The sequence below is a fragment of the Heterobasidion irregulare genome, assembly GCF_000320585.1.
Source record: "Heterobasidion irregulare TC 32-1 unplaced genomic scaffold scaffold_08, whole genome shotgun sequence".
In the NCBI taxonomy this organism is placed as follows: domain Eukaryota; kingdom Fungi; phylum Basidiomycota; class Agaricomycetes; order Russulales; family Bondarzewiaceae; genus Heterobasidion; species Heterobasidion irregulare.
Window position 1 is genome coordinate 1,391,605 of NW_009258204.1, and position 20,188 is coordinate 1,411,792.

A 20,188-nucleotide genomic window follows, 5' to 3' on the forward strand; every position below is an offset into this window, starting at 1 on the left:
AAATGAACACGCAACTCACGCGACCGCGCCTCTCTGCCAGGCGAGCTCATGAACAACCTCCTCACCCCCGCATCCGGCTCTTCCCCGCACCGATCCCTCCCCGCGCCGTCCCCTGCGCCTGCCCATCCATCAGCGGTGCCCGATCCCTCTCCCCAGACCCGCTCCGCCCCGACGCCGACCCCGCCTCCTCCTCGTCAAACAGCACCTCGTCGTCCGCCTCCTCCCCGGCGCTCCCCCCACTCCCACTGCCGCTCGCGCCGCTGCTCCCCGCCGCCGCGCCGCCGATGCCGCGGCCGAGCAGGCTCCCACGCGTGCGCCGCGGCGGGGGCGGCGCACTCACGAAGTCGGCGAAGCTGCCGGCCGAGCCGGGGCGGCGGGTGACGTTTTGCGGGTGATGTGGGCTGGCGGGGTGGTGGTGGGTGTGGAGGGGGAGGGGCGTGGTGGCGGTCTTGGGCGAGTAGAAGTCGTCGGCGGCCTCTTCGAAGGAGTCGTCGTCGGGTTCGGCGCGTGCGGCGGTGTATGTGGAGGACAGGGCTGCCGTTGGGCGGGAAAGCGGGAGCGAGCGGTACGTTCCCCTGCGGAGGTGGTGTGCGAAGGAATAGATGAGGGCGGCGAAGAAGAACTATGTTTGGGTGTGTGATGTGAGAGATGTCATGTTTTGTTGTGGGAAGCCGGCGAACAGGGGATGGTGATATAGGCACGGGAACGCACCTTGGAAAGCCAGCCTAGAACGATGATGGTAGCGGCGATGCCCTTCTCCCTGCCCCAGATATCTTCCGCAGCGGCGACGCGCTGGGCTTCGGTCATGTTCAGGTGATGACCGATGTAGCCGTCAATGAGGGCTTGCTGGGCAGGAGAGTTGGCAAAGCGGCGGCCATCGTGCGGTGTGTATACCCACCAATGGACAGCAAAGAAGATTGTCCACGCCGTGGACAAGACGTGGTCCGCGAAGAAGAAGTGGGCAAAGTAGAGCGTGCGTTTAGGATCCTCCTGCGCGTGTGGTCCGAATGAAACGAAGATGTGAGCAAGAAGTCGGGTGGAGAGACAAATCAAGAGTTGTTTTACCTCTTCCACGGCCTTGAGGCCCCATGCAAGTGCTACGAGACCGAAAACAGAGTAGATGTACTGGCTAAGCTGAGCCGCCGAGCCGCCCGCGCCCGTCAACATGGCGATCAAGCCATACACGCCAGCGACTTTGTTCAGAAGCTACGGGGTTCATAAATCATCGGCATCTATCAACACCGCGGTAATGAGGAAGCCGTCGAACAGGATCCGCACCGCAAAGAGTAGGGCGACGATGACGCCAGTTTTGAGGTCGAGGAAACCGAGGAAAGAGGAGAGAGGGCGGAGCCTCCATTGTTGACGCAGGGTGAGCTTCATTAGAGTCGCATGTAGCAAAGGGGATTAGAAGGAATATGGAGGGTGGTGGAGTAGAGGTGGTGGAGGGGGAGGAGTGAGCGGACCAGCTTGTGATGTTGCGCTCTCACATCGGCACGGGGTTTTTCGGGTCCCCTCCGTCGTCCCTCCGCCGGCTCTTGTCACCCAGTCCACCTCATCCTCCGCCCACAGTTGCTTTCCTCCGACGTTCCAGACTTTCAGGACTCTCTCAGACGTTGAGGTGACTGTGGAATCACTCCGCCACTCAACCAGACAGAATTTCAGGCTATGTGTGCGCAGCGCCCGTCGACCAACACCTTCAAATAAGCAAGTCCGAGATATAATCATCGTTGCTCGAGATTGAGGGCAGCTCCTGGCAACTCTCGCGAAGCCCAGATCTTGGCTGGACCAATAACCAATACAGAGGCGATCCGCATCTGAGTCCCGTCTGTAATGCATACCCTTCCACTTCCCGTCTTTCTCTTTCATTCACAATGCAAAGCGTCTACTCTGGCAGTTCGCCTGCAGGTCGATGTCGGCACACTTTCGCGTGAGTGCACAATATATTCGCGTTGCCCATATGGAATACCACACGCATCGCCATCTCCTACGTTGTCACATCAATTATGTGTATGTCCTTGTGATCTACCGTGAAGGGTCCCTAGTTCCTCGTGTGCTGTGCTATGGATAAATACGCAGCATCGTATACCAGGCAGCTGTCAGATGTGAAAATAGACCGGTGTGTCCCACCAGAATGGGATGCGAGTTCATAGCCTGCGCCGTTCCATCCTGGCTGTCTGTCGTGAGCTTCTTGGATGTACACGCCGCGAGCGATTTTCCGGCGACATTGTCGATGTAGCCGGCGCTCGCAGTCCTGGTTTTCATGCCACAAAACTCGCAGCGTAAGTTTAAGAGGTCGAGAGAGCGGCTGGAGTTCCGGGGTCCGCTGAGGGGTGGAATTTATTTGTTGCTTCACTGTCGACGCTGTGACGAGATACCTCCTCCTAACTTATAACCATTGCTCCCTTTTTCTTATGGCAGGCTACTTCTCAAACCATTCGCCCCAGCCCCGCTTCCCCCCCAACAAAGACGGCCAGGCCACCGCCGCCACCGCCGCCCCCTCGACCATGCCTGCCGCCTCGCCCCGCCCGCGGATACCCTCCCGACACTTCTCCACATCGCTCACCGACGACCGGCTGTCCGCCAAGGAAAAGAGCCCAGGGCCAGCCGGCTCGCCCGGTGCGCCCTCCGTCCACCCACTCCGCAATACGTGTGTCTGCCCCTTCTCCTTCTCCACCGAGGTCCTCCGCGCTCACTCCCTCCCTCCCTCCCTCCCTCCCCCGCGCGTCGACGACCCAGCTGGGTGTTCTGGTTCAGGCAGCAGCGCGCGCCCGGGAACAAGATCACGAACTACGAAGAGGGCATCAAAAAGATCTCCGCCTTCCACTCCGTGCGTGCCACTCGCTGACTCTTGCCTCCCCCCCGCCCGCGCGCTGACCCACAGCTGACCGCCCGCGCGCCCCAGGTCGAGTCCTTCTGGTCGCTCTGGACCCACCTGCACCCGCCGTCCGCTCTGCTGCCCACCACCGACTACCTGCTCTTCCACTCCGGCGTCCGCCGGCCCGTCTGGGAGGACCCGCTCAACCTCCCCGGCGGCAAGTGGATCCTCCGCCTCCGCAAGGGCGTCGCGGACCGCGTCTGGGAGGACCTCGTGCTCGCCATCGTCGGCGACCAGTTCGCCGACTGCGCCGCCCCGGAGGAGGCCGCCGGCGGGGGCGGGGGCGGCGGTGCGGCCGGCAGCAGCAAGGCGGACGAGGCAGAGAGCTGGCGGAGCGGGCCGAAGGACGCGAAGGAGGGCAAGGACGTGAAGGACGAGGAGTGGCCAGATATCTGTGGGTGTACGATCAGCGTGAGGCAGAGCGAGGATATCGTGAGCGTGTGGACCCGCGATAGCGATGTAAAAGTGCGGGAGCGGACCAGGTGCGTTGAGCCCGTTGAGGCCGTCGGTCTGTCGTGGGCCTCGCTCATCACATGCGGCTGCAGGGAGATGATCCGTCGTGTGCTCAGCCTGCCTCTGGCGACGGTCATGGAATACAAAACGAACAACGGTGCGTCGCGCTCTCACTTTCGCGTCGCGTGCCGTCACGAACGCCTCTCGCGCCCTCGTCCACACAGACTCGATGCAGGATAAATCTTCCTTCCGCAATTCAGCCGTCGACCGCACGCCCCTCGCATCATGATGTCCGTCATATCTCGGCGACGAGCCGAAAGGGGGCGCCGTCGGGTGGTTTCAATCTGCTCTTTGTTGTTTTGTTGCAAACTCTGTACCGAGATAGTGAGTGGCAGGCTCGCGTGGGCGGGCGCGGCGTCGACTTGTAGCTCTATCTACACTTGTTTCTGCATGCATGGGTGCCGCAGCTCACCCTATGTAAAATCGCGCAGTAGCACAGCATCTCAACTAAGAAAGCACGCATAAATAATCCAGAGCAACGTCGCGCGACGCGCAGCCTGTCCAGTGTCCGTCACACGTCCACCTTGATAGCCGTGCTGTGGCCGCTCATCCCGTTCTCCACCGCCGGCGGCGGCACAGAAACGGAGGGCCCGAGATCCTCCTCTCCGTCCGCGTCCGCGTCGCGTTGCAGGAGGTACAGCGGGTCGACGACCTCCGCCAGCGCCTCCGCGCGCTCCTCCGCCTCCTCGCGGCTCGGCGGCGTGTGTGCGACGCGCACGAGCGCCCACTTGTCGCGGAAGCGCTCGGTCGGCTGTCCGTGCGGGCGGCGCTCAGCAAGGCCAAGGCAGGGGCGCAACGAGGGACAGCACACCACGCACCTCCGTCCGCTTCTTTTTCAGCACCATCTTGCGTTCGATGTTCTTGTAGTACGCGCCCCGCCCACGGAGCTCGCGCGCGCGCCCGTTCGCGGTCGCGGCCCCGGCCGTGGACTGCACCTCAACCTTGATGTTGCCCTCGTCGAACACGAGCAAGAACTCGTTCGGGACGTCCTGTTCGACCTTGACGACCTCGTAGTCCCGCACGAAGTGAAAGTCGGTCGCCTGAAGAGATCGAGCGAGGCGCGAGTCATGAGCATGAAATGAAACGTGGGGACGTCGTGAGCGCTTGCCTCGTCCTCGTTTTCGGTGACGTCGATGCCGGCCGCGCGGCGCGCGTTCTGGAACTGCTCGACCGCCTCGTCTTCTTTGGTGAGGTAGTACGCGAGGAAATGGTCCCCGTCAGACTCCATCGGCCGCATGATCGCACAGTTGAGGCGGGGGTCCTCGACCTGCACCCGCGAGCGTGAACATACGACGCGCAGCAGCAAGGAAACGAGAACGCACGTCGGGTGGGCGGTCCCCGGGGCGCTCGCTGAACCTGAACAGATCGTACGCGTTCGCCCAGATGTCCGCGTCGGGGAGGATCTCGTACGAGGACTCGGCGGTGAGGTGGGGCTTCGTCGGGTGCCGGAGCGCCGCGAGGTCAAAGTTATCGTTGGCGGCTGCGAAGGAGAGCTCGACGGAGCGCAGCTGCGCGTCCCGGGAGACGTCCGGCGTGTCGTGGTTGCTGCGTCTATCCGCGGCGGGCGCGTGAGCGACGGGTCTGGGCAGGGAGAGAAGGATCGCGACGCACATTTCCATCGCCGTTGCGCGGGGGCCGGACGACGAGCCCTCGCGGCTGATGTATTCCGTTTTGCGCAGCCAGGAGACGTGTGCGGGGAGAGGCGTCGACGCGCCCGATCCCGTGCGGGAGAACTCGCCGTTCCCGAACCCGCCGGAGCTGGAAGGGTCGCTCAGGAGGAACTGGTCCTTTGGGTCGAGCAGCGGCAGGTTGTTCTTGTCGGGGTTGAGTGCTGAGGTCATGCGCGCGCGCGCGTATCGCAGGAGGCGGCATCCGCAGAAAGGTCGCGGCGTTGTGAGCGCGGATTACACAGGACGAGGGGATCGCGCGCGCACCTGAGTCGTCTGCGCCGTCCTCCCACAGGGCTTCCCACTTGCCAAGGTCAAGCGGCATCCCGCACTCGGCGTCGACAATCATGGGGAGCGGTGTGTCGTTCGCGAGGGCATCTAGAAACTCGGGGCGCGTGTAGCGGATGGGGTTCGTCGGGATGTCGAGGAGCTTTGGAGGACATGGGGGTGCAGGGAGGGGGTTTTGGTAGCGCACGCGGACGAGGAGGTCGAGTTTACTGCGAAGCCACGTTTAGAGCCGACAGTGCAGAAACGATGTGTGGAGATATGCGCACCTTTTCTTGAAGCTCATGGTGTCTCGACGCAGTGCGAGGTGATGGCTTGTGGGTTGCCGACGCAGTGAGGGCTTCCGAGGCAAGCTCGGCGCGTGCCTCAAGGTCGCTTCCCACGCCCATGGCACCGGCATTGAAAAAGAGGACACGGCGGGATTCGAACTCGCGTCCAAGTAATGAATTGGTTCAAATTATGGCCTATATCTTCCCATGATATCAGTCACCTGCGCACGTCGGATCTTATCAGACAAGGCCAGATGCTCTCAGGGCCGCTTCTGCCCTTCGACCACCTTCACCGACGACCACCATGTCTACCACAGAGACCGCGCCCGTCCCCACACAACCCACCACGGATGGCACCACCACCGACGACACGACGCTCCTCGTCGCAGAGAACAAGGCCGAAGAAGAGCCCCAGAGCCCGCTGACCCAGAAGTTCACAGCGAGCGAATGGGCAGCCCTCAAGGAGTTCCGCGTGCGTGCCCCTGTCCCCCCGGCGTTGCCGTCGCTGCCTCGGCCACACTATGCTCATGACCGCCGCAGACGCACCTCCCCGAGATATTCGCGAGCGCGTACGACGCCAACCCGGACGCAAAGACGACGCCGGTCACCATCTGGGGCGCCACGCTCGACCCCAGCGGCAAGCCCGACGCGCGCGCGAGCGTCGTCCTCATGAAATGGCTCCGTGCGAGGCGCGTCCCCTCCCCCTCCTCCTCCCCCTCTCCTCGCAGCGCGCGCGCGCAGCCCCCAGCTCACCGCCGCCGAAACACGCACTCTCCACTAGGAACCTGAACGTCGCCGAGGCGAAGACGATGATGGTCGCGACCCTCCGCTGGCGCGACGAGTTCAACGTCGAGGAGGCCGTCCGGGAGACGTTCCCCGCGGACGTGTTTGGGAAGCTCGGCTATATCTACGGGAAGGACAAGCAGGGCAGACCCGTCACGTACGTGCGACAACGCACCGCGCCGTGCGTGCCCGCGCTCACGCTCCCTCAGGTACAACTTTTACGGCGCGAACAAGGACCTGGACGCCGTGTTCGGCGACGTGCAGCGCTTCCTCCGGTATGTGCCCCGCTCGTCGTTTGACTTGGCTTCGACAATGACGGCTCTTTGACCACCGTCGCCCACAGGTGGCGCATCGCGCTCATGGAGCGCGGCATCGCACTCATGGACCTCGAGACCGTCGACCAGATGGTACAAGTGCACGGTACGTCTCGCGTTATAAAGCCCATAGCCGAGAACCACACCGACCGACCGACCGACCTCATCGCACGCGTGCGCGCGCCCGCGCTCAGACTACGAGGGCGTCGGCTGGAACAGCCGCACCGCGAACTCCAAAGCCGCAGCCGCCGAAGCCAGCAGCATATTCCAGAACCACTACCCCGAGTTCCTCGTACGCACCCACGCCCTCCCTCCTCCCCCTCCCCACACGCCGGCTGACACACGCCTTGGCCCCTCGCGCCCTCGCGCCCCCGCACCCCGCGCCGCAGGCCCACAAGTTCTTCGTGAACGTCCCCGGCTTCCTCACGTGGATCTTCTGGCTCTTCAAGCCCCTGCTCTCCGCCGCGACCCTCGCGAAGATGAAGGTCGCCGGGAGCGGCGCGCACGCCATCGGCAAGGAGCTCCGCCCGCTCATCGCCGACGACCAGCTCCCGCCGCGCTACGGCGGCGCCGCGCCCGACGCCCCGTTCTGATCGCGCGCACTCTGCGGCCCTCGTGCCCCCGTGCCCCCGTGCCCGTGTATCTTTGCATCTTCGTGTCTCTGTGTTTTTACGTCCGCCGTTGCTGTGCGCTACCCCTAGTTTCTTTTGCCGCATCATGATCTTTCGTTGCACTTTTTTTTGGTCTGCCCTGTTGGTTTTTGATGCCCCCGCAGCACGTCACCTGCTCTCCACATACGTACTAACCCCTCACATCCTTCTCTCCACGATCGATCGCGGCCGGCTCGGCGCAGCGCGGCGCTCGCATCGCAGCCCAGCCAAAGCGTTCACGCCAACAGCTATCAGAATCGCTCTCCTTCGCTTCATCCATGTCCGCCGCAGTCTTAGTTTTACGCGCCCCCTCGATGTCCGCCCGCCGTTCGCATGTATACGTTTGCACGCTCCTCACCGGAACGACCGTCGTGTGTCCCCCTGCTATGTAGTTGCGTTGCGAGATGAGCTGGTATAGCAGACGCCACGAGGGCGCGGCAGAGCGGCGAATGCAGAAATCGCGTGATACGACAACAGAGACAGCGACCAAGCGCAACAAAGATCCCGCCGCATCCTCCACGGACCGACCGACCGACCGACCGACCGAGAAAAAACCAAAAACGAAAAACAAAAGCGAGCCAGAGTCCCCAAATCCAAATCCAATCCGAATCCAAATCCAATCCACACAAGCCCTCCCACCCGCCACCCGCCACCCGCCACCCGCCACCCGCCACCCGCCACCCGCGACGCTACGGCCCGCCGACACTGCTCCCGCTCGCAAGCGTAACCGCATACTCGTGCTTCAGCGGGTCCCAGCTCTCCGCCCAGCTCGGCACCGCCCGCCGCCCGCGCACGCCCATCCGTATCGCGTGCGGGTTCGAGAACGCCGGCGGCGGCGGCGCGCTCGGCGAGCGCAGCTGCGGGTTGCTGTGCATGCGCGAGGCGCGGGCACAAACGCGAGCGCGGAAACAAACACGAGCGCGGTCAGCCGCCGCTTAGACGAACGGGATCGAGGGGAGGGGGTAGAGGAGGGGGAGAAAGGGGAGGGAGAGGGAGGGTGTGCTCACTTGGCGCTGAGCGTCGGCCCCAGTGCGAGCCGCGCGAAGCTCTGCGGGAAGAGGGGGTTGCCGGGGCCCCGCTCGCCGACGACGTCGTACGGGATATCGCTGCTCGTCGTCGACGAGGCGTAGTAGTGGTGGTGCCGCCCGACGGAGCCCTCGTGCACGCTGTCCCGGTCCCTATTACTGTCCCGGTCCCGATCGCGATCGCGGTCGCGGTCCCTGCTGTCCGCCGCGGGCGCGTACGCGTTGTGCTCCGCCATCGCGCCCACCGAGACGGGGTCCGAGACGGGGTCCGGGGCCGCCTGATGCGTGGGCGGGGACGCGGACGGGGACGCGGCGGGGGGCAGGGGGGAGAACGAGCGCGGGCGCGCGTTGGGCGAGGATCCCGACGCGAACAAGCCAGGCGACGCCGGCGCGGTGGAGATGCGGATGCCCTGCATGACCTCCTTCGTCGCGGGCGGCGCGGGCGCAGCAGCAGCAGCGGCGGCGGCGGCGGCGTCCTCCGCGGCATCCTCCTCGCTCTCGCGCACCTCCTCGGAGATGTCCTGCATGCGGTGCGCGCCGGCGCGCGTGGGCGGGTGCTCGTGCTCGGCCGGGGGCGAGGTGGGCGCAAAGACGGGTTCGATGGAGAGCTCGCTCGGCTCGTTATAGGGCGAGCGCAGGAAGCCCGGCGGCGGGTCGGGTCGCTCGTCGTGGTCGTGGGCGTGGGCGGCGCGGTGCTCCGAGAGGGCTCTCGCGACCGAGTCCTGCTCGGGGGAGAGGGACCCGACCATGCCCTCGCTGAGGAGCCCGGCGGGGGTCGCGTCGTCCGCCTGGAGATGCTGCATGTTGGACAACATGTACGGCAGCAGCGTGGGGTCGTATTCCTCAAAGTCCTCGGGGTCGAGCTCGGGAGGCGAGCCTAGGGCGCCCTTCAAGCGTTCCCAGACGAGTTCGCTGTGGGCGAGGACGCAGCGCCGGGCGCACAGTATCCACACGGGATCGGAGACGAGGTCCCGGTCGACGCGCTTGAGCCAGTGCTCGAGCTGGGCGAACGTCCATTCGCGGGGATCGAGGTGGAAGAGCGTGGACGTGGGCGGGTCTTCGTTTTGCGGGGTGGGGAATATCTGGGAGAGGAGGGTGAGGAGCTTCGCGGAGGGGGGCCCGGCGAAGAGGGCGGAGACCTCTTGGGCGCGGTCGATGAAGGGGAGGTAGACGTCGTCCGCGAGGGCGGTGAAGGACGCGGGGCTGGTGTACGCTGGGGCTGCGGGCGGGTGACCGGGGGAGTGCGGGGAGTGCGGGGAGTGGGCGGGCGAGGGCGCGGCGGAGCGGGGGTTGCATGACTGGTGTGCGAGGTGGACGAGCTGGTCGGGGGAGAGGCGCGGTTTTGAGATGGAGGAGGCGGCGTGGCGGTGTGTGCCGCTGCCTGTCGGGGAGCGCGGGCGGGCGAGGGTGGGGCTGGTGGGGCGGGAGGAGGGGCTGGAGTTGCCCGTTGCGGTGGGCGAGCCGGGCGCGGCGAAGGTGGCAGAGGCGAAGCTGAGCCTGGCGACGTCGGGCTTGACCGCGGGGCCGATGGACGGGTTGGGGCCGACGGAAGAGCTGCTGCCGTGGCGGCGGTGGTGGCCGAAGCCGAAGTGGCGGCGGTGCTGGGGCGAGGGCGGGGCGTCGTCGAGCTGGATCGAGGGCGGGTTGACGCGGACGATGGTGAGCCTGCAGGAGGTTGCGCGGGACGGGTTCATGTTGAGCTCTGTGTGGACGCCCCAGGGGTCGCTGGCACACATGGAGCCCTTGCGGGCCTGGACGTTGGACGCGGGCGACGCAGGCGCGGGGGAGGGTTGCTGGACGGAAGGCATGCTGGCGGAGGGGAACAGCGGGAGGGCTGCATCGTCGTCGCTGGAGAATATAAACCAGATCGGCGAGCAGGCCTGCACTTCCAGAGACCCCAGCAGACTAATCCCCCTTTTGGGGCACGCGACCGACTGCACCAGCGCCCAGGCTGTTTGCTGGTGTTTCCCCACGCGTCGCACCGCAGCCGCTCCGTGTTGTTCCTATCGTCGCCCGTTCGCCCGTTTACGTCCCACTCCAGCGCAGCGCCCAAGTCGATGGCTAGATGCGCCCCCAACGCCCCGTGCCCCTCTCTTCGCTCCCTGCTGATTCGTTCCAACCTCCTCGCACGGCTACCCTCCACCTGCCTAGAAACAAGCCCTAGCTGCCGCGCGGGCCATGCACAGTCCCCCAGCTGTCGTTCTAGATCTCCGAACCGCCCACGACGTGTCCACTCAATCAAAACACCTCGGATCTCCCCGCGCCGCCTGCGTATTCGCATCGATGGCGCTGGCAATCCCCGAACGGCACCCTAATACTTCAAAAACTTGGACGCGCCCGTTCAAAGAGGAAGGCGTGCCCACCCGGTCCGCCCTCGTGCGCAGTGCGCATGCGGTCATGCCCGGCGCGCGCCCGTGGGTGGGATTTCAGCGGCTGGGACTGCGCCGCCGAGCCAGAGCCTTGAAGGCCAGCCGCGCCGCGCGGATGTGGCGCCACCGCGACCAGCACGGCGGGTCCGAGGCCCCACTTCCACGTCCTGCTCGTGACCGTGGACATCGCGTTGCCCAGACCATTCGCATTGCTTTGACGACGCGCATGCAGACCGCACCTCCCGGTTCTGATCGGTGCGCACGTTTGCCTGTCGTGGGCAAGGTGCCGACCGACAGAGATGGCCCACAATCACCGCTGGGTGTGAACGTACTGTACAGAGGCCTGGGTCCTTCCATATGCGTGACGTCGTCAGCGCTGGGGGATTCACAGCAACCTTCCCTCATCGCGTCGCGGCGCGCTCTCGAACGAGTGTTCCAATGCAAGCCGTGTACAGCATCCTCCATCAGCGTTGCAAGAGGAGCGGGCCCCACGTCGCTCCTGCGATCGACGCGTCTCCCGTGACAGAGCGAGAATCGTCGGCGACGACACACTGACGATGCCCATGACGGGTGGATACGAGTGGATAGAACCGCGCATCGACTGCATGTCCTTACCCTCACGAGCGAGCGCGCATCAGACGCCACTAAGTCACCGTGATCCACGCCGTCGATTGTTTTGTGTGGTCGGAGGATCACGACGTGCCAATAACACCAATAAGAGTGAATCTGCCGTCGATCTGCAGTAGTGGACGTGCATGTGCTCGCATACAGTGGACTGAGCAGTCGGAGATCACGAATCAACCAGCGTCACCACCGCCTTCTTCGGCCGACCCCCATCTCCGCTCCCTGGCCTCCCCAGCGTCGCCCCCGCCCCCGCAGCAACCCCCGCCCCCACAAGGCTCTCCGCCTCCACCCTCCTCGCCTTGGCCCCCACCTCGGCCGCGAGCGCCGCCAGCACCGGCGGGGGCGCGCCCTGGACCTGCGCGGCGTAGAACAGCACCTTCGCGGCGACGCTGGGGTGCGCGGGCCGGAAGAGCGCATGCAGATCCGAGAGCGCGCGCGATGCAGGCGACGCGGGCGGATCGGCCGGTGGGTCCTCCCGCGCGGGAGCTCCGCCGTCGCCGTCGTCGTCATCGTCGTCGTCGTCGTTGATGAACCCGACGACAGAGACGCGCCGCGGAGCGAGCAGCGTCGCGGCGTCGCGGAGCAAGAGAGAGAAAGCCGACGGCGTCATCGTACCCTGCTCTCGCCCACCCACCCAGTCAGAAAACAAAAAAAAAACCCCCACAAAAGCGCCCCCAATGCGCTCTGGGCGGAAGAAAGGGCGCACCTGGCCGAGCCGCGACCACACGTCCGTGACGACGCCCGCGAGCGACGCGAACCGCGTCGTCGCCCGCCTGTCGACCAGAAACGGCACCGCGCGCCCCATCAGCGCGCGCGCGTCCGCGGGCGCCTCTAGGCTCGACAGCGGGGAGGCGGCGAGGTGGCGCGTGGCGTATGCGTACGCGATGCTAGAGGCTCGGATACGGGATAAGGCAGGGGTAGGGATAACGAGGCGGGGGAGGCGCGGAGGCGCGGCTTACAGGATCGCGACGAGGTTGTACGCGAGCGGGAAGTCGCGCTGCTCGGCGCGCGGGGGCGGGCGGGCCAGGGAGGCGGGCAGCGGGACGAGCGCGGGCCGCGGGGCGTATTTTGGGGGCGGGCGGTGCGCGAGCTGGAGGGACGGCGGGTTGGGCGGGTGTGTGGGCCCGGGCGGGGCGCCGGCGAGCCACCACGGCTCGAGGGGCTCCTCTGCGAGCGCTTGGCGCGCGAGGAGCTGCTGCGCGAGCTCGGAGGAGGGGTCGCGCACGGCCGTGAGGAATTTGGTGCGCTCGGATGGGGTCAGGACGGCCCAGAGCTGTTCGTACGACGCGCCGTCTGCGCCGGGATGTTTGTGCGCGTGAGCGGCGGGGTGGGCTGGGCTTGCGGGAAAGCAGGGCGGGCGACGCACCGAGGTCCATCCCCGCGAGCCTGCGCTCTAGATCGTCGCCGTCGGCTGCTTCGGCGGGATCCGAGTCGGGCTCGTCGGGCGAGTCTGCGAACGGGTCGTCGAGGGCGTCCGCCTCGAACCGGCGCAGGAGCTCCATCATGCGCGCGCGCTCCTCTGCCGACTTTGAGGGCTCGGCGCGGATGTCGGTCTCGAGCTCTGCGCGATAGAACGGCTCGGAGCACCGAGAGTGGGACTGCGGACAAAGCGGGATGGGATGGGGGCGGGATGGGGCGAGGCGGGACGGGATGGGACGGGTGAGCATCGTGGGGTTGCGGGGGAGATGAAGGGGAGAGGGGTACCTCGGATCGGAAGCACGTTAGGGAGCAGTATGTGATGTTGCACTTGGGGCAGGTGTACCGCGAGAACTGCCGCCTGCAGCTGTGGTGTGCGCGCGCGCCGCGTGAGCGGGGCCGCGGAGGGCAGAGAAAAGGGGCGCACATTCCGCATGGGATTTTGTCTACGGACTCGGCGGCTTCTGCCTGAGCTGGCGTGATGATCGTCTCGTTCGTATCCGTAGGGTCTGCCATCGCAGACTTCCAGAGGGTGAAGTGGTCGGAAGTTGAGAGGATTGCGAGCACGTGACAACCCCTGCAGCTGGATCAGAAATAATGATAAGATTTGTCGCGTTCTACATAGGTTTTGTGCTACAGTCATTTGGTCGCTTCGCTCCTCCCCAGAATGTCATGCCCCGAGCTTTTCCCTGGCCTCGACATATCTCTCCCTCGTTCCCCGCACGACCCCCTCGCTCATGGTCCACCCCTGGCCGTCTTTACCGGCCTCCAAACCTTTCTTGAACCCCTGTTCCTTCAACCAGTCGCGCAGGTACTGCTTGTCGAAGCTGGGCTGCGGACCGCCCGGCGCGTAGCCAGAGGCGGGCCAGTAGCGGGAAGAGTCGGGCGTGAGGGCCTCGTCGATGAGGATGAGTTCGTCCCGGGCGCCGGTCGGCGAAGGGACGAGCCCGAATTCGAACTTCGTGTCGGCGAGGATGAGCCCGCGGGAGAGCGCGTAGCGGGCGGCCTCGGTATACAGCTGGATCGCGACGGCCGAGATCCTGTCGCACAGCTCCTGTCCGACGAGTTTGGCGGCTGGAGATATGGGCTGGCGTCAGTCTCCGTCTGGGTGATGGCTGTGAGCGTGTGTGGGATAGCAGAATACCTTGGTCTGGCGAGATGTTCTCGTCGTGCTCGCCTTGATCGGCTTTGGTGGACGGCGTGAAGAGAGGGGCGGGCAGCTTCTCTGATTCCTTGAGCCCGGCGGGAAGGGGGAGACCATGCACGGTCCCAGATTTTTGATACTCGGACCACGCGGATCCTGGACGCACGAACGTACATGAACGGAGTTCTTGAGGTAGAAGGAGCATATCATGCACGCACCCGTGATATAACCGCGAACGATGGCCTCCAACGGCACGACCTTCGCCTTCTTGACCAGCATCGTCCGCCCCTCGAGCTGATCCTTATACTTCCGCACCTCCTCGGGCATCTCGTCGATATTCGCAGTCACGACGTGGTGCGGGATCGTCTCTCTCAGACGGCCGAACCAGAACAGAGATATCTGCGTGAGCAATTTTCCCTTGTCCGGGATGCCCTGCAGACGCGCGCGAGGGCGCGATGAGCAAAGCTGTTGTACTTCGTTCGGGGGGAAGGAGCCCGGAGAACGCACGTTGTTCAGGATGACATCGTATGCGGATATCCGGTCGCTGGCCACGAAGAGGAGGTGATCCGGCGACGACGTCGCGTAGATGTCGCGTACCTTCCCTTTGGATACGAGGGTGAGACCTGAAAGGTCCGATGCGATGAGTGCAGACATTGAAGCAGAGCTCGAGCGAACGAGTCAAGAACTCGATCGCTCGCCCGCAGAACCCCAGACGGGGGTTAGGGCTGCCGATATTCGGTCTTCGCCGCGGCAGACTTGTATATATGTAGGAGAGACCCACCCAATCGATTCGTCATCGACTGTTTATCAGTCTGCAGAGGAGACTACGGCAGACTACTGGCAGGCTCTCCCAGCGGCTCCATCATCTGGATGAGTGCGAGCGTTTACTCAGACGTGATTGTGCCCTCAGTATAAAGCAGTGCGGTCTTAGCGCGGGCGCCTCTCATTGTGCATATTCGGCCCCAAACTACATCGCCTAACATGTCAGTTGAGTCCAAGTCAATACACCCTCCACCTGGTCTGCATACAACGGCTGGCGAAGAGGACCTGCCTGTTCCCCATGACGCGGGGAAATCCTGGAGGACCGGAGAACATCTCGTTCTGCCACATAACAATCTCCCGCTTGTCTTCATCTCCTTCATGCTAACTACGTTTCTGGTGCGTCATGGCGGCAGCACGCCCGATTTGTTTTGATTATCATACTTCCGATGCGCAGGCGGCTTTAGATCAGACGATGTTTGCCAGTCACCTTTCCCTCGATGTGGGTCCGAGATACTGATACTGCCCCAGCGTCGCAACGGCCCTCCCCACGATAGTGGCTGACCTGAATGGAGGAAACAACTATTCATGGGCTGGCAGGTGACCGCTACACTCGTCATCCCATGTCGCGCTGCTAATTTCTGACCTCGCATTTTTCAGCGCCTATTTGCTCGCATCAGCAGCTCTGGGTCCGCTCTACGGAAAGCTAGCGGACATCGTGGGACGCAAGCTGGTCATCTACCCTGTCATCGTCATCTTTCTCGTAAGGCCTCCTGGGCGTTTCGGAGTTCGGTTTGCTGGACCTTGATGGATGACGACGATGCATCGCAGATCGGGTCCGCTCTGTGTGGTGCGGCCCAGAACATGACCTGGCTGATCGTGGCACGCGCTATCCAAGGCATTGGTGGGGGCGGTGAGACATGTTGCTCTCGGCCCCGGAGTTTACAGCGTTTAATACAGTTCCAGGCATCTTTCAGATGGTTCAAATCGTCATGGGAGATATAATCACGTTGGAAGAGTGAGCGCCGCATCACTCTGCGCACTTCTTGTATCAATATCTGTGCAGACGAGGAAAATACGGCGGGTACCTAGAAACGGTCTGGGGTATTGCGTCGTGCGTGTCAAATTGACGCCTACTATCAGTCGTCCTGACAGATCGTGCAGCATCATCGGCCCACTCGTCGGCGGTGTAAGCTCCAGGCTTGTATCATGCAACGAAACTCTGATGCGGCCTTCAGGCATTCACTGATCACGTTTCGTGGCGATGGCACGTCGATTGATCTCGTTCTTGGTCCTACTCTGATCTTATGATGTTCACCTCAGGTGCTTCTGGGTAAACTTGTACGCCCATACACGTTCTGTCGGATCCATCCCCTAAGCTGAAACGTGCAGACCGACTGGAGGGGTCGCCCTCGCGCTTTTGTTCTTCACCCTTCATCTGAATCCACATCATGGTAAACCCTTCCGTGAACACGTCAGGGAATTTGACTTTGTTGGGCTTTTCCTGCTCATTGCTGCTATTGTCTGTCTCCTCCTTGGATTCAACCAAAGCGAGATCAGCTGTGGGTCCATATACCCCCACTTCGACTTCGGCACATCTAACGCTGATTACTATGGTGTAGGGAGCTCTCCGTCGACTATTGCACTTCTCGTGGTCGGCTGTTCACTTGTCGTTGTGGCCACGCTCTGGGAAATGTGGACGACACGATCGCCCATCGTCCCCCCTCGCATATTTAAAGTAAATCATAGACTGCTTGGATACCGCATGGTCGGCTAACAATGTTTTAGACGAGGACGACGGCGATACTCCTAATAATCAGCTTTTTGCACTCACTGACATTCTTCTCCGGTGAGGTCATATGGCATGACTTTTAGCTGCGGTGTTCTCACGTCCTGTTCTCAGGGACGTTCTACCTGCCTGTGTATTTTCAGGTGCTGGGAGCCTCAGCCACCAAGGCTGGTCTTCAGTATGCTCCAGCGTTGATTGGCTTTGCAGGGAGATGCTCAGATGCGTGTATTGTAGGATGCTGACGTTCACCCTCAGCGCTTCGTTCTCGTCCGCGGCCTCTGGCTTTGCCGTCGGACCTCTGGGAGACTACAGGATCGTGATGTGGCTATCCTTCGTGAGCAGTCGGTTGCTTCTCGCTCGACATCTCATACGACGGAACTTTTTCTATACAGCTGGTGATGGCTTTGGGATACGGCTTGATGATACTGCTAGACGATACCTCGTCGCTGTACGTCGCCATCGTGTGCTCAGCATGGACGCTTATCATATAGAACCATGCAGTGCGAGGCAAGAAATATTCCCTTTACTTTCAGGGCTTGGTTTGGGCGGTCTGTGGCAGGTGCCGATCATCGGTATGCAAGCCGCTATGCCGCTACGAGACATGGCCACCAGCACCTCTGCGCTGCTTTTTGTCCGGTAAGACCAGACGACACGTTGCTGGACGCGCATCTCACCTCACATCGTGAACCTCAAGGCCCCTTGGCTCTACGATCGGCGTGTCGATCGGGCAGGCTATCTGGACGACGGTACGGCATCGCCCCGTCTGCGTGCGCACTCGTCCCCTGCTTATGAGATTGGATAGGAACTCCAAAAACGCATCTCGAAGCTCCCCGATTTCGACCTGGGCATCTCCACTGGCGCCGACGCGCTGGCCGACAGCGTGCGGCGGCTGAAAGACATCCAGGTGGGATACACAGCGCTCTGCCGCGGAGCGTATGCTCTAACTAGCCTTGATCGACAGCCAGACAGCCTGCGCCGGCAGGTGGTGCACGCATACACGAAGAGCCTGTCCACCATATGGATCGTCGATACGCCCCTGTTGGTCGTCTGCTTTGTCATGGGTGCGTCCCCCGCATTTCGCCCCGCCGCTGGGTCGCTCACGCACGCTGGCGACCCTCCAGCGCTGTTTCTGAAGAACTACGACTTGAAGCAGCGTGTCATACGGGCTCCGAGGAGGGGCGCGCCGTCTCAGGCTGACGTTGAAGGAGCGCGGGATACCACTTTCGTGAACGGGGACACTGACGTCAACAACGAAAAGGAGGATGTCGACGAAGCAGGGCCCTCGCGAGATGTGTAGAATTTGCAGTCTTCAATCATGCACCTCACGGTCCGGTCAAGCTATATGGACACGTGAGACGTTATTCTGGCCACTTGGATACTGGGCTCTCAAAAGATACAAGGCATGGAAAGATTTCGCAACATACATACAACTACAACGCTTCTCTAGCTTGAGCTCTGTGTGCATCTTTCGAAGATATCGTCAGGAACCTGAGCCTGCAGAAGCTCTATGAAATCATCCAAGGGGGACCACCGCAGAGCCTGCACGGGTGTGCCCTCATGCAACACGCGCACAAAATACTGCTGCTCCGGGGTCTTCCACACCTGGACGACGTGAGCATCAAGGCACGGCAAAAGTTGAAAAAAGAAGCATGCGCGGAGCATGATGAGCGTGCAAATTTGCATCGAGGCGGTGCGCACCTCCATGACGATTTCCGAGCCCAGCGCGGGCCACCGCAGCGGCGACGCGGCGCCTAGTCCGAGGCCCGCGGCGAGACGGATGAGGGACCCATCGTGCCCAACGTAGAGCCGCAGTTTGCGCGTCTCGGTGCCCGACCGGAAGGAGGCAAAGTTGCGCGCGAGCTCGCCGAACATCACGCCTAGCGAGTGGTGGGAGGACAGGATGGGACGAGCGTGAGCGTGAGCGTGTTTACTCGTGTTGTGATTTTTCGAGTGGCCATGCAGAAGCACGGTGTGGGGCGTGTTGTATTGTATGCGTACTTACCGAACGTGAGCTGGGTGTACGCTGTAGCGTTTTCGGCCGCGTTCCATATGTAGCTGCGAGTGCCGTGCCGCACCCGTGTGAGCGCATGTTCGATGACGCCATGTCATTCGCTTGTATTTTAGTAGACGCACTTGTACTCAAAGTCGCCGATCGCATGGACGCGGCTGGCATCGGCCTCCGAGACGCACGCCCCCGTAGCATTACACGGCAGCGGATGGCCGTGACACGTCCGGGACGTGAACGTGTCGAAGAAGTGGTCATCTACGGGCCAATAAAACAGGCATGTGGGCTCGCATCGCGCGGACGTGGGGCGCACCAGAGGAAGAAGAAAAGAGGCGCACACCAGGATGCCCAAGCGGCGAGGCCTGCGGTGCCCAGCGTCGCGTCGAGCCGCGCCTTGAGGCCCGCATTGTGCTGGAGGTGATCGGTCCAGGCCGGGACCGACTGGTAGGCGTCGCGGATGGCGTCTGCACCCGGGCACGCATAGTTTGGCACCAAAGAGTCAATCTGGGAAGACGGAGGCGGGACGGAGCTGAGCAAGGGATGGGCAAGGTATACGAGTGGAGATAAATGCACGCACGACGGAGGGCTCGGTGAAGACGGGCCAGGACTTGTGGACTGTTGCAGGGTCCATGCCGAACAAGAAGCCGCTGGCCACTTGGAACGTCCGATCCGCGACCGACGTGCGAACGTATATGTCGCGCTCGTCGACCATCTGTAGAAATCCTACTTTATCGTGATAGACTCCCCAAAAGTCCTGCAGATAGCAGCGGAACATCAACATGAAGGATATGCAGATTCGGTTGATAGACGCAGATACCTTTCCGTGGCGAATCGCGTCTTGCAGGCCTGCTTCGGTGAGCTGACCCTCATCACACGTTCCATTCCATATCTGAGATAGAAACGGATGCGTGGGAGGCGTGACGAAGTTATGGAAGACGTGGGCGCCCCCGCCCCCGTAGTTGAATTGAAGGAAGTTGGAACAGTTCCAGCCAGACGACGGATTCAGCTCGTACTCATTAGGGTACAGATTATCTGGTGTCCGCTGTGTTTGCCATCACGCGCATTGTGAAGACGTGTGAAAGAGCCAAGTCCTAGATCCGAAGTGGACGCACTTTGTGATGGCGCATGATGACGTTGAGATACACTAGTTCGGACCCGTCGGGCGACGCGGGGGTAGAGTAGTGCTCTGCATTGACATGAGGAGCATTGCAGTAGTTGTAGGTATCCCAAGGCAGATCGGGAGGAGTCTGCGAAGAGTTGTAGACCCCGATGCCGAAGCCCGGCGAAGACGTGGTCGAAGTTGTCCGGGTGATCCAAGCAATGAGGTGAAATAGCGCGGCGACACCAAGGTTGACCATGGTTGTCGTAGCCTATTGTGGCCTGCGTCACGATAGATCGAGGGCAGGTGTTGACGAGACGAAACAAAACGAGTGGCTTTATAGGACACGAAGACACGGCGTCGACATCTGTCACAGCGTCGAGTGCTTCGACGACGCACGTGTGAACGTCGACCATTCCTGTGTTCGTATTCTTCAAGTGAAAAGGGTCGGCGGACAAGCCCAAAAGAAAGAGAGGATGCAGAGAAGGATTACCAAGACAACTTGAAAATAGAAAAGAGAGCGGGCTCGTCGTTCAGCGTCAGCCACCACCGTTTGCCTCCGCGTCCGCGTCCATCACGAGCACTGTCCCCGCCGTTCCACA

At 62.6% G+C, this 20,188-nt stretch overlaps 10 protein-coding genes across 10 annotated transcripts; 4 read left to right on the top strand and 6 right to left on the bottom strand.

Annotated features, from left to right (window-relative positions):
• Positions 1–160: 160 nt before the first annotated feature.
• Positions 161–1,368, bottom strand: HETIRDRAFT_246353 (uncharacterized protein; the record flags this gene model as incomplete). The annotated part of the gene is made up of 4 exons (XM_009551008.1): positions 161–622; positions 712–990; positions 1,066–1,206; positions 1,279–1,368. Coding segments are annotated over 4 exons (972 nt in total), but the record flags the coding sequence as incomplete, so codon positions are not given.
• Positions 1,369–2,411: 1,043 nt separating this feature from the next.
• Positions 2,412–3,778, top strand: HETIRDRAFT_478346 (uncharacterized protein; the record flags this gene model as incomplete). Its single annotated transcript, XM_009551009.1, has 5 exons — positions 2,412–2,647; positions 2,737–2,827; positions 2,903–3,357; positions 3,421–3,485; positions 3,553–3,778. The coding sequence occupies 5 exons, from the start codon at positions 2,412–2,414 to the stop codon at positions 3,615–3,617; spliced, it is 912 nt and encodes a 303-aa protein (XP_009549304.1). The 3' UTR covers positions 3,618–3,778.
• HETIRDRAFT_441150 (uncharacterized protein) lies at positions 3,753–5,648 on the bottom strand. The gene is made up of 7 exons (XM_009551010.1): positions 5,610–5,648; positions 5,323–5,552; positions 5,000–5,219; positions 4,711–4,939; positions 4,497–4,655; positions 4,207–4,428; positions 3,753–4,139 (listed from the first exon to the last, which is right to left on the bottom strand). The coding sequence occupies exons 1-7, from the start codon at positions 5,624–5,626 to the stop codon at positions 3,900–3,902; spliced, it is 1,317 nt and encodes a 438-aa protein (XP_009549305.1). The 5' UTR covers positions 5,627–5,648; the 3' UTR covers positions 3,753–3,899.
• Positions 5,649–5,908: 260 nt separating this feature from the next.
• On the top strand, positions 5,909–7,763 carry HETIRDRAFT_64332 (phosphatidylinositol transfer protein). The gene is made up of 7 exons (XM_009550518.1): positions 5,909–6,081; positions 6,150–6,298; positions 6,391–6,549; positions 6,602–6,667; positions 6,736–6,812; positions 6,901–6,998; positions 7,096–7,763. The coding sequence occupies exons 1-7, from the start codon at positions 5,914–5,916 to the stop codon at positions 7,297–7,299; spliced, it is 921 nt and encodes a 306-aa protein (XP_009548813.1). The 5' UTR covers positions 5,909–5,913; the 3' UTR covers positions 7,300–7,763.
• Positions 7,764–8,453: 690 nt separating this feature from the next.
• HETIRDRAFT_104348 (uncharacterized protein) lies at positions 8,454–9,398 on the bottom strand (the record flags this gene model as incomplete). Its single annotated transcript, XM_009551011.1, has 2 exons — positions 8,454–9,268; positions 9,324–9,398. Coding segments are annotated over 2 exons (890 nt in total), but the record flags the coding sequence as incomplete, so codon positions are not given.
• Positions 9,399–9,728: 330 nt separating this feature from the next.
• Positions 9,729–11,273, top strand: HETIRDRAFT_104349 (uncharacterized protein; the record flags this gene model as incomplete). The annotated part of the gene is made up of 2 exons (XM_009551012.1): positions 9,729–10,334; positions 10,533–11,273. 2 exons carry the CDS (start codon positions 9,729–9,731, stop codon positions 11,271–11,273), a joined length of 1,347 nt encoding a protein of 448 aa, XP_009549307.1.
• Positions 11,274–11,540: 267 nt separating this feature from the next.
• HETIRDRAFT_104350 (uncharacterized protein) lies at positions 11,541–13,306 on the bottom strand (the record flags this gene model as incomplete). The annotated part of the gene is made up of 5 exons (XM_009551013.1): positions 11,541–12,261; positions 12,334–12,667; positions 12,741–13,078; positions 13,137–13,157; positions 13,218–13,306. 5 exons carry the CDS (start codon positions 13,304–13,306, stop codon positions 11,541–11,543), a joined length of 1,503 nt encoding a protein of 500 aa, XP_009549308.1.
• Positions 13,307–13,375: 69 nt separating this feature from the next.
• HETIRDRAFT_460037 (uncharacterized protein) lies at positions 13,376–14,679 on the bottom strand. Its single transcript, XM_009551014.1, has 3 exons — positions 14,153–14,679; positions 13,935–14,090; positions 13,376–13,864 (listed from the first exon to the last, which is right to left on the bottom strand). Exons 1-3 carry the CDS (start codon positions 14,586–14,588, stop codon positions 13,461–13,463), a joined length of 996 nt encoding a protein of 331 aa, XP_009549309.1. The 5' UTR covers positions 14,589–14,679; the 3' UTR covers positions 13,376–13,460.
• A 236-nt stretch (positions 14,680–14,915) lies between these two features.
• On the top strand, positions 14,916–17,779 carry HETIRDRAFT_324008 (major facilitator superfamily; the record flags this gene model as incomplete). The annotated part of the gene is made up of 21 exons (XM_009551015.1): positions 14,916–15,092; positions 15,151–15,170; positions 15,225–15,293; positions 15,354–15,456; positions 15,525–15,606; positions 15,660–15,711; positions 15,760–15,807; positions 15,858–15,882; positions 15,932–15,951; positions 16,017–16,034; positions 16,086–16,255; positions 16,316–16,431; positions 16,482–16,542; positions 16,597–16,660; positions 16,717–16,816; positions 16,875–16,930; positions 16,984–17,118; positions 17,177–17,228; positions 17,285–17,386; positions 17,444–17,543; positions 17,604–17,779. The coding sequence occupies 21 exons, from the start codon at positions 14,916–14,918 to the stop codon at positions 17,777–17,779; spliced, it is 1,746 nt and encodes a 581-aa protein (XP_009549310.1).
• A 146-nt stretch (positions 17,780–17,925) lies between these two features.
• HETIRDRAFT_323470 (uncharacterized protein) lies at positions 17,926–19,845 on the bottom strand (the record flags this gene model as incomplete). The annotated part of the gene is made up of 8 exons (XM_009551016.1): positions 17,926–18,084; positions 18,181–18,359; positions 18,485–18,537; positions 18,616–18,745; positions 18,826–18,991; positions 19,065–19,241; positions 19,305–19,529; positions 19,600–19,845. The coding sequence occupies 8 exons, from the start codon at positions 19,843–19,845 to the stop codon at positions 17,926–17,928; spliced, it is 1,335 nt and encodes a 444-aa protein (XP_009549311.1).
• Between the last annotated feature and the right edge of the window lie 343 nt (positions 19,846–20,188).

Coding starts and splice junctions, on each gene's coding strand:
- HETIRDRAFT_441150 (XM_009551010.1), bottom strand. Junction 4,429..4,496: donor TCACCGAAAACGAGGACGAG/GCAAGCGCTCAC, acceptor CGATCTCTTCAG/GCGACCGACTTTCACTTCGT. Junction 4,140..4,206: donor TGAAAAAGAAGCGGACGGAG/GTGCGTGGTGTG, acceptor CCGCACGGACAG/CCGACCGAGCGCTTCCGCGA.
- HETIRDRAFT_64332 (XM_009550518.1), top strand. CDS start 5,914: ATGTCTACCACAGAGACCGCGCCCGTCCCCACACAACCCACCACGGAT. Junction 6,299..6,390: donor ATGAAATGGCTCCGTGCGAG/GCGCGTCCCCTC, acceptor ACTCTCCACTAG/GAACCTGAACGTCGCCGAGG. Junction 6,668..6,735: donor GACGTGCAGCGCTTCCTCCG/GTATGTGCCCCG, acceptor CGTCGCCCACAG/GTGGCGCATCGCGCTCATGG.
- HETIRDRAFT_460037 (XM_009551014.1), bottom strand. CDS start 14,588: ATGTCTGCACTCATCGCATCGGACCTTTCAGGTCTCACCCTCGTATCC. Junction 14,091..14,152: donor CGTTCGCGGTTATATCACGG/GTGCGTGCATGA, acceptor TCGTGCGTCCAG/GATCCGCGTGGTCCGAGTAT. Junction 13,865..13,934: donor GAACATCTCGCCAGACCAAG/GTATTCTGCTAT, acceptor CCATATCTCCAG/CCGCCAAACTCGTCGGACAG.